The sequence below is a fragment of the Periplaneta americana genome, chromosome 4 (genome assembly GCF_040183065.1).
Source record: "Periplaneta americana isolate PAMFEO1 chromosome 4, P.americana_PAMFEO1_priV1, whole genome shotgun sequence".
Lineage (NCBI taxonomy): Eukaryota > Metazoa > Arthropoda > Insecta > Blattodea > Blattidae > Periplaneta > Periplaneta americana.
In genome coordinates, this window is record NC_091120.1 from 181,340,243 (window position 1) to 181,352,261 (window position 12,019).

General features: G+C 36.3%; 1 protein-coding gene across 1 annotated transcript in view; it reads right to left on the reverse strand.

Moving 5' to 3' along the window:
• Positions 1–12,019, reverse strand: part of LOC138698490 (uncharacterized) — a 713,766-nt gene that overhangs the window by 354,519 nt on the left and 347,228 nt on the right. The window contains exon 3 of the mRNA XM_069824457.1: positions 10–39. Within this exon, the coding sequence (XP_069680558.1) occupies positions 10–39 (30 nt within the window). The remainder of the gene's footprint in view (positions 1–9; positions 40–12,019) is intronic.

Consider the following 12,019-nt stretch of genomic DNA (forward strand, 5'->3'; position numbering starts at 1 on the left):
GCTTCTTACCTGTTCGTTGAAGGTCCCCAGTGACGGGAGCTGAAACAAGAGAAAAACGAAGAGTTAGAAGTGATTCCATTAAGAAACAATATCCTGTCGTTATTCCTCTTCGAGCAAGTTACAACGGTAAGATAAAAAGAAGCACTAGACTCAATCCCTCATTCATGCACCATCTAGCGGCACTGCCTAACACTAATATGTGAATGAAATGAATGCCTTATGCTGCCATCATGCGAGCGGTACCAGGAACTCGAGTTGTAAATCCTCTTGGGGAGGAAAATAAACATTGTTCAAGGATCCATAAAATTAATTATAGCTACCAAATTATTTCTAGCACGGCACCGTTCATAATTGGCTGCTAATTAGGCTAGAACAGATGATGGTTATGAAGCGTTTAAAAAGTAAGCGGCCACGTTACACGGAAGGGAGAAGCAGAATAAAAAAAATGAGAAACCGAACTTTCAATTTCAATACGGAACATGTGGTGGGTGGAGCTTTTAGTCATGGACCAGGAAATTCAATTTGTTGTCCCTAATTGTAATCTACGACACACACACTCACACTCACACATGCTTTTAAACAGCACTTGAATATAGGCCAAAATGAATATCAGCTTACAGTACGAAGGATAGAATTTACTGTACGATCTGGAGACCTATTTGGAATGCTGGCGATGGCAGATAGGTCTGATTTGTGTTGTTCGGTCAGGGCGAGCTATCCCAGAAGAGAAGGCAATACGAAAAGCACAAATAAAATACTGTAGGCTACAGTAGTAGTAGTAGTAGTAGTAGTAGTAGTAGTAGTAGTAGTAGTAGTAGTAGTAATGATTTTTAAAGAACCCGAAGGTTCATTGCCGCTCTCACAGAAGCCCGCCATTGGTCCCTATCCTGAGCAAGATTAATCCAGTCCCTATCATCATATCCGAACTCCCTCAAATCAATTTTAATATTATCCTCCCATCTAAGTCTCGGCCTCCCCTAAGATCTTATTATCTTCGGTCTCTCAACTAACACTCGATATGCATTTTTGGATTCGTCCATACGTGCGACATGCCCTGCCCATCTCAAACTTCTGGATTTAATATTCTGCGTTGTGTAACTTTCTCCATTCTCCTCTAACTTCATCCCTCTCAGTCCCAAATATTTTCCTAAGCATCTTATTCTCAAACACCCTTAATCTCTGTTCCTCTCTCAAAGTGAGAGTCCAAGTTTCACAACCATACAGAAGAACCGAAAATATTACTGTTTTATAAATTCTAACTTTCAGATTTCTTGAGAGCAGACTGTAAGATAAAAGCTTCTCAACAGAATAACACGCATTTTCCATATACATTCTGGATTTAATTTCCTCCCGAGTATCATTTATATTTGTTACTGTTGCTCCAAGATATTTGAACTTCTCCACCTCTTCAAAAGATAAACTTCCAATTTCTATATTTCTATTTCGTACAATTTTCCGGTCACGAGATATAATCATATACTTTGTCTTTTCGGGATTTACTTCCAGACCTATCTCTTTACTTGCTTCAAGTAAAATTCCCGTGTTTTCCCTAATAGTTTGTGGATTTTCTCCTAACATATTCACGTCATCCGCATAAACAAGGAGCTGATGTAACTTGTTCAATACTAAACCCTCTCTGTTATCCTGGAGTTTCCTAATGGCATAATAATAATAATGATAATAATAATAATAATAATAATAATAATAATAATAATAATAACTGGAAATATATCCTTTTAAAAATTCAAATATCTTGGAAATGAATTGACTTGTAGATACTGAATATGAACAAAATCTGTCGAATGGTTTAGTATAAATCGCTGTACACAGACAGACTTACTTACTTACAAATGGCTTTTAAGGAACCCGAAGGTTCATTGCCGCCCTCACATAAGCCCGCCATCGGTACCTATCCTGTGCAAGATTAAGCCAGTCTCTATCATCATACCCCACCTCCCTCAAATCCGTTTTAATATTATCCTCCCATCTACGTCTCGGCCTCCCTAAAGGTCTTTTTCCCTCCGGTCTCCCAACTAACACTCTATATGCATTTCTGGATTCGTCCATACGTGCTACATGCCCTGCCCATCTCAAACGTCTGGATTTCAAGTTCCTAATTATGTCAGGTGAAGAATACAATGCGTGCAGTTCTGTGTTGTGTAACTTTCTCCATTCTCCTGTAACTTCATCCCGCTTAGCCCCAAATATTTTCCTAAGCACCTTATTCTCAAACACCCTTAACCTATGTTCCTCTCTCAGAGTGAGAGTCCAAGTTTCACAGCCATATAGAAGAACCGGTAATATAACTGTTTTATAAATTCTAACTTTCAGATTTTTGGACAGCAGACTGGATGATAAGAGCTTCTCAACCGAATAATAACACGCATTTCCCATATTTATGCTGCGTTTAATTTCCTCCCGAGTGTCATTTACAGTTGTTACTGTTACTCCAAGATATTTGAATTTTTCCACCTCTTCGAAGGATAAATCTCCAATATTTATATTTCCATTTCGTACAATATTCCCGTCACGAGACATAATCATATACTTTGTCTTTTCGGGATTTACTTCCAAACCGATCGCTTTACTTGCTTCAAGTAAAATTTCCGTGTTTTCCCTAACCGTTTGTGTATTTTCTCCTAACATATTCACGTCATCTGCATAGACAAGAAGCACACAGACAGACTAGTACTAAAATTATTATATTTAATGTAAATCATTATCTGATGAATAGACTCGTAGATACTGAATATGAACAAAATCCGTCGAATAGTTTAGTAGAAATCGCTGTACACAGACAGACTAGTACTAAAATTATTATATTTAATGTAAATCATTCTCTGATGAATCGACTCGTAAATACTGAATATGAACAAAATCCGTCGAATAGTTTAGTAGAAATCGCTGTACACAGACAGACTAGTACTAAAATTATTATATTTAATGTAAATCATTCTCTGATGAATCGATTCGTAGATACTGAATATGAACAAAATCCGTCCAATAATTTAGTAGAAATCGCTGTACACAGACAGACTAGTACTAAAATGATTATATTCCACGTACATCATTCCCTGATAAATTGACTTGTGGGTACTGAATATGAATGAAATTCGTCAAATAGTTTAGTAGAATTTGCTGTACACAGACAGACTAGCATTAAAATTATTTTATTTCATGTAGGATACATTATTCCCTGATATATTGACTCAGATATTGAATATCAACAAATCTGTCCAATAGCTTAGTAGAAATCGCTGTACACAGACTAATACCAAAATTATTTTACTTCATTTGTATCATCACGGGTAAAATTGACTTAATAACAAAAATGAACAAAAATCTGTATAATAGTTTAAGAAAAGCAGCTATTGACAAACGGCATGGCAAAAACCACTTTTTCGTTTTAACTGAGATGGTGAAAACGCGTACCAGAAAACAGATAAATAGTTTTCTTCTTTATACTCCATGTAATCATAAAATTAAATGTAGTCAAACGTAGGAAATAAACAATCATAATCGGTTAGGTTATGTTGACTTCTTATAAACGATTTGTAAATAATGGACAGTCACGGAATATGATAATATCGTTTGAAGAAATGATTATTAAAAGAAGAACTGACAGTATACGCCTATAAGTTAAGTGGTCTGGCTTCACCCTTCAAATCATACTTTTTTTTTTTTTTTAATGTTTCGTTTAAGTAGAGGCCAAAGCATTTCCAGTCACCATCATCCGATATTAGTTGACATCTGAAATAAAGTACACTTGGGAGGTATCTTCTGTAGACAGATATTTTATACCTATTTCTCTTAAAATTGAAGCTTCCAATCTGTATTGTATGTAGGCCTTCTATTTAACGAATCCAGTTTTGTTAATGGCTGGGCTAGGAAAGTAACTATTCCACATGAATTTTAATTCCTATAGATTTTTACTCATGCTTTTCCCTTGAGAAGCTCTAATAGCTGTGGATACATATCGTACCACGAGAAATATTAACCCCACATGAAAATAATTTTAAAACATGTCATAAAACAATTCTAGATCTTTCTAACAGATATGGTCTTTATATAATGCGTTAGTAGACATTCGTGCTATTTTGATTCAGTAGTATGAGACACGCAACTTGACTTCTAGCTTTCAAAATTCCAATTCTTCCTGGATACAGCCACGAAAGATGGAATTATTTATACAAACCTGGTCTCCAACGCCTTATTTCCAGGAAACAAAATCACAGGTATGCATAAATATAGAAAAGAGACTGTAGAAAAAAGGAAGAAGTCTTCGCTAGAGAAATATCAAGACACAGCATTCTCTACTTGAAGAGGAAGAAGGAAAAAAGGGGAGGAGATGAGGGGAAGAAAGAGAAGTAGGCAAAAGACGATTAGAAGTAAAAGAAAAAATTAAGTGGAAAAGAAGAGGAGGTGGCGAAAACGAATAAAATAGTAGACGATGAATAAAGAAAAGAAAATACAAAGAAGCGAGGTGGAAGAAGATGTGGAGGAAAACAAGACAGAGGAAGCTGAGGGAAAATGAGTAGGAGATGGAAAAAGAGAAAAAAAGCGAAAAAAAAAAACAAAAATGTAGGGAAAGAAGACGATAGAAGAGAAATAAGGAATCTAAGTAAGTAATTGATTAACTGGCGGACTTACTCGTGTGAATTATGTAAGTTTGTGCGGCTTACAGCTGTTTCGGTACTTCATCACACCATCCTCAGAGCCTACTAGATCTCGGCGTCATATCGAACTTCTCTGCCTGTTATGTGGGTGCGTTTGATAGTATCTGTAATGTATCTTGTATTGGTATATTAGTGTATAAGTTAGTGATATCGAAAGATGCTAGTGTTGCACTGTGTGATACGTGTTGTTGTTTTAAACAAAACAACATCACAGAACTCGAAAAAGATCCCACCACACAATACCACAACACACTAAAAAACACAATCAACAAAAGCAAACACGTAATACCACACAACATAAAACACCAACTCAAACCAATCAAACCAGCAGCACATTAACTCAAAGCACTACCCAAAATACACAAAGAAAACATACCTATCAGACCCCTAATCAACTACAGACAGGCACCAGCACACAAACTAGCCACACACATGGACAAAATCATCAGAAACAACATGAAATTCAGAAAACAGACAACAATAAAGAACACTATAGACCTAGTCAACAAAACTAAACAACAACACATACCACACAGTGCAACACTAGCATCTTTCGATATCACTAACTTATACACTAATATACCAATACAAGACATATTACAGATACTATCAAACGCACCCACATAACAGGCAGAGAAGTTCGAGATGACGCCGAGATCTAGTAGGCTCTGAGGATGGTGTGATGAAGCACCGAAACAGCTGTAAGCCGCACAAACTTACATAATTAACACGAGTAAGTCCGCCAGTTAATCAATTACTTACATTCAGGTGTTAAAAGTAGTGTACGCAAGATTCAAAATGAGTGAAACTAAGTAAGTAAAGGCAAAGATAAAGTCAATCCCATATAGACCAAGTCGCCCCAGAGGGTGGCGAGAGGTTAAGCAGACAATCGGCATTAATGGCAGTAGGGATGTCAGTCTTATGTGTCCGTCACCTTTACCCCCAAAATGCCCCTGGTACTCATTTCAGTTAGAGACCGAGTAGAACCCAGAGCCATAGTGCTGCCGGAAAGATTAGAGCAATGGAAAAATCCATGATCCCATCGGGAATCGAACCCGCAACCTTCCTGTTTGCAGGTTACGCCTTAACTGCGACGCTACCGCGCGCGCCCCACTAAATGAAGTAGGCCTAGGTGATGGATAAAGAAGAGAAAGAGAGGAGGTGAAGGAGAATGTGGAGGGACAGAAGCAGAAGAGAAGAATGAGTAGGCGAAGATGTAGATAAGAAAAGGAGAAGGTGAAAGGGAAGATAGAGAAAAAGGACCGAAAAGAGAAGAAAAAGGAAGTAGGCGATGAGAAGAAAGTGAGAGACGAGGATGAGGAGAACAGGAAAAGAGAACGTGGAAGAAGAAATTAGAAAAGTTTAGGCGAGAGAGAAATATGAAACAGCAGCAGCTCTGAACTGATATTCTTTCGTCAAGGTGTCGAAGTTCCATCCTAGGTTTAAGGTTTATAAACAAAATACTTTTAATACAACATACTTTCCATATTGTACTTCCATTCTATAAGTAAATATAGATATGGCTAATTCATTTAAAGCTAAACATATTTTTTTGTTTTACAAAAGAAAGCTCTAAAAAATAATGGTAGATGAGCATAAAAAACCATGCAATAAGCCACTACAACCACTTCAACAAGTAGAACCATCACAACCACAACAATCAGAAACATTACAATCACTGCAAACACCACAACCACAGAAAAACACAGCCAGTGCAATAATCAGAAACATTACGGACACCACAACCACAACAAAATCAGATATGTTACATACGCCACAACCGCAACAACAATAAGAAACATTACAAACACAGCAACTACAACAATCAGAAACATTACAAACACAGCAACTACAACAATCAGAAACATTACAAACACAGCAACTACAACAATCAGAAACATTACAAACACAGCAACTACAACAATCAGAAACATTACAAACACAGCAACTACAACAATCAGAAACATTACAAACACAGCAACTACAACAATCAGAAACATTACAAACACAGCAACTACAACAATCAGAAACATTACAAACACAGCAACTACAACAATCAGAAACATTACAAACACAGCAACTACAACAATCAGAAACATTACAAACACAGCAACTACAACAATCCGAAACATTACAAACACAGCAACTACAACAATCAGAAACATTACAAACACAGCAACTACAACAATCAGAAACATTACAAACACAGCAACTACAACAATCAGAAACATTACAAACACAGCAACTACAACAATCAGAAACATTACAAACACAGCAACTACAACAATCAGAAACATTACAAACACAGCAACTACAACAATCAGAAACATTACAAACACAGCAACTACAACAATCAGAAACATTACAAACACAGCAACTACAACAATCAGAAACATTACAAACACAGCAACTACAACAATCAGAAACATTACAAACACAGCAACTACAACAATCCGAAACATTACAAACACAGCAACTACAACAATCAGAAACATTACAAACACAGCAACTACAACAATCAGAAACATTACAAACACAGCAACTACAACAATCAGAAACATTACAAACACAGCAACTACAACAATCAGAAACATTACAAACACAGCAACTACAACAATCAGAAACATTACAAACACAGCAACTACAACAATCAGAAACATTACAAACACAGCAACTACAACAATCAGAAACATTACAAACACAGCAACTACAACAATCCGAAACATTACAAACACAGCAACTACAACAATCAGAAACATTACAAACACAGCAACTACAACAATCAGAAACATTACAAACACAGCAACTACAACAATCAGAAACATTACAAACACAGCAACTACAACAATCAGAAACATTACAAACACAGCAACTACAACAATCAGAAACATTACAAACACAGCAACTACAACAATCAGAAACATTACAAACACAGCAACTACAACAATCAGAAACATTACAAACACAGCAACTACAACAATCAGAAACATTACAAACACAGCAACTACAACAATCAGAAACATTACAAACACAGCAACTACAACAATCAGAAACATTACAAACACAGCAACTACAACAATCCGAAACATTACAAACACAGCAACTACAACAATCAGAAACATTACAAACACAGCAACTACAACAATCAGAAACATTACAAACACAGCAACTACAACAATCAGAAACATTACAAACACAGCAACTACAACAATCAGAAACATTACGGACACCACAACCACAACAAAATCAGAAATGTTACATACGCCACAACCGCAACAACAATAAGAAACATTACAAACACAGCAACTACAACAATCAGAAACATTACAAACACAGCAACTACAACAATCAGAAACATTACAAACACAGCAACTACAACAATCCGAAACATTACAAACACAGCAACTACAACAATCAGAAACATTACAAACACAGCAACTACAACAATCAGAAACATTACAAACACAGCAACTACAACAATCAGAAACATTACAAACACAGCAACTACAACAATCAGAAACATTACAAACACAGCAACTACAACAATCAGAAACATTACAAACACAGCAACTACAACAATCAGAAACATTACAAACACAGCAACTACAACAATCCGAAACATTACAAACACAGCAACTACAACAATCAGAAACATTACAAACACAGCAACTACAACAATCAGAAACATTACAAACACAGCAACTACAACAATCAGAAACATTACAAACACAGCAACTACAACAATCAGAAACATTACAAACACAGCAACTACAACAATCAGAAACATTACAAACACAGCAACTACAACAATCAGAAACATTACAAACACAGCAACTACAACAATCAGAAACATTACAGACACAGCAACTACAACAATCAGAAACATTACAGACACAGCAACTACAACAATCAGAAACATTACAAACACAGCAACTACAACAATCAGAAACATTACAAACACAGCAACTACAACAATCAGAAACGTTACAGACACAGCAACTACAACAATCAGAAACATTACAAACACAGCAACTACAACAATCAGAAACATTACAAACACAGCAACTACAACAATCAGAAACATTACAAACACAGCAACTACAACAATCAGAAACATTACAAACACAGCAACTACAACAATCAGAAACATTACAAACACAGCAACTACAACAATCAGAAAAAATTACAAACACCGCAACCGCAATCACAAAAAATTAGAAACATTACAATCACTGCAAACACCACAACCACAGAAAAACACAGCCAGTACAATAATAATCAGAAACATTACGAAGAACACAACCACAACAAAATCAGAAATGTTACAAACGCCACAGCCGCAACAACAATAAGAAACATTACAAACACAGCAACTACAACAATCAGAAACATTACAAACACAGCAACTACAACAATCAGAAACATTACAAACACAGCAACTACAACAATCAGAAACATTACAAACACAGCAACTACAACAAACAGAAAAAAATTACAAACACCGTAAACGCAACCACAAAAATCAGAAACATTACAATCACTGCAAACATCACAACCACAGAAAAACACAGCTAGTACAATGATCAGAAACATTACGAACACCACAACCACAACAAAATCAGAAATGTTACAAACGCCACAACCGCAACAACAATAAGAAACATTACAAACACAGCAACTACAACAATCAGAAACATTCCAAACACAGCAACTACAACAATCAGAAACATTACAAACACAGCAACTACAACAATCAGAAAAAATTACAAACACCGCAACCGCAACCACAAAAATCAGAAACATTACAATCGCTGCAAACATCACAACCACAGAAAAACACAGCTAGTACAATGATCAGAAACATTACGAACACCACAACCACAACAAAATCAGAAATGTTACAAACGCCACAACCGCAACAACAATAAGAAACACTACAAACACAGCAACTACAACAATAAAAAAAAATTACAAACACCTCAACCGCAACCACAAAAATCAGAAACATTACAAACGTCACAACTACAAGAACAATAAAACAGATTACAAACATCACAATTACACGAACAATCATAAACATAAACACCACAATCACAACCATTAGAAACATTGAAAACACAACAACCAGACATTACAATAATTACAAGGACCACAACAACCAAAAAGTACAACCAATACAAATATCAGAACCACAAAAAGTAAACATTACACCCACAACAAACACCGCAATCACAACAACAACCAGACATTACAATTACTACAAACACTACAACCACAAAAACAACCAAATATTATAACTACTACAAACACCACAACCACAAGAACCAAACACTACAATCACTACAACCATAGCATCCAAACATTACAACCACTACAAACACCACAACCACAACAATGAGATGAGAAACATTAAATACTACTACAAACACCAAAACCACAAGAAAACTTCACAGACACTACAAAAATAAAATCATTACAAACACTATAAACGTAACAATAATGATTATTCCAACCCGGGTCGCCTGGACCAGCGCGGTAGCACTTGAGCCAAAGGCATCTCACGTTGCGGTGCAGAGATTCACTGAAGAAGCAGCTCAGCAATAATTATTCTAAGCAGGTACACTTCGCTTTTTCTTAATGCAATATTCCAAATAAGTTTTCATCACACCATTACAGTTAGTATGAACAGCTAATTGTTTATATTCTTCTTTGCTGTAGAGATATAACTCATCAAGAGTCGGAGGAGAGATTTCGACATGAGTTCATTAACAATGTCCTTATAAGGTAGGAGAGCACAAACACAAGACGTAGGAAAAGCGCAAAGGGAAGGGAAATCTCCACCTGCCCCATCGGGAATCGAAGGCCATGTCGCCGAACTTGTGAATCAAGAGGGAGGACACACACAATATTATCTATCTGACAAGCCAGCCGCTAGTCGCTTCCAAAGCGGCTAGGCTTCGGCCCGAGCCCACGAGTTCGATGATCGGGTGTCCATTCAAGAGATTCCACTTAACGGGACAGTAGTCTGTACAGTGCAGGATTACACACTTCAGTTACAAGAATTTCCTTTCAAGATCAGTTAGGAAGCCAAATTTGAGGGTCTCGAGAGCTTTGTAATTCTACGCTTGTCTTCCTTTCGCAAGGCTATTCAGAGTAACTACGAAATATTCATGGATCCTCCAGTAACTGATTGCCCTTTTACAGTATCAGACATACCAAAACATTTTACATATCTAAATTGTATTATCTCCACAAAATTTATTTCACTGCACACTAATTATCTGTTTTAAGTTTTTAATGCTAGAAATTGGTCAAACAGTAACATAAAATAAAACGTTACAAATAACGCACGTGTTTTCCATAATGACTTCAGTTATTCGTATATTCATCTGGAGGCTCTTGGTAATTCGTATCAATGTTAGTTATGGCTATCAAATAATATTGAAGACCGTAAATGCAATTTATTACAATCCATTATGAGTAAGAAAACTGATACTGTTAAGGAAGGACTGTAGAGAAAATAAAGTTTTCTACTTTTATTTTTAGATACATCTTTCAATTTTGGTACGCATATGTATTTTAGGATTCATTCCTTAAGAGCATTTCCAAGGGCACTTTGACACCTTGGAAGGGCCGTTGGAATGGATCCTGTGCTGCTTGGTCACATTGGCGGTGTGAGATTAGAGCGGAGGAGGGTAGGAGTCCCCCATTGGGTGAGCGGATGAGGGGTCACATGCGGCCAGTGGGCTGGTACACCCTCCTCATTCATCCCATACACTTCGGGGTGCACAATAGCCCTCGGTATGGCCGACGTGCAAAGGGTTGTCCTAGCCCGCTCGTAATCATCGTGATCTAATCTAACCTACACTTATTTTTTTTTTGTATCCAATTTATTTAAAAAAAAAGAAAGGGGGCAAATTTTCAAAATCCTACTCATATAAATTTCATTCAATCAGTCTGAATATTTTTATACAGCACCATAGATAAATTCGGGAGAGAGCTCTGCATTAATTTTTTTTAATAATCCCAAATTACAGAGAAAAAATAATCTGTGAAATAACCATATTTTTCAAATCCTTTTGTTTATGACACATACACAGTATATATAAAGTTGGATAATTAGAATAAAAATCATGCACAAAATTATTAAGCATGGAGAATGCTAATTTTAAAGATTGAGACAGAAATTTGTTGAAGACAATTGATAATGTTCAAGATGATTGACATTCTTGTATTCTTGGCCATGAAGGCTGATACTGTTGAGGAAGGGGACTGATATTCTTGTATTCTTGAACATGAAGGCAGATATTGTTGAGAAAGGAGACTGATATTCTTGTATTCTT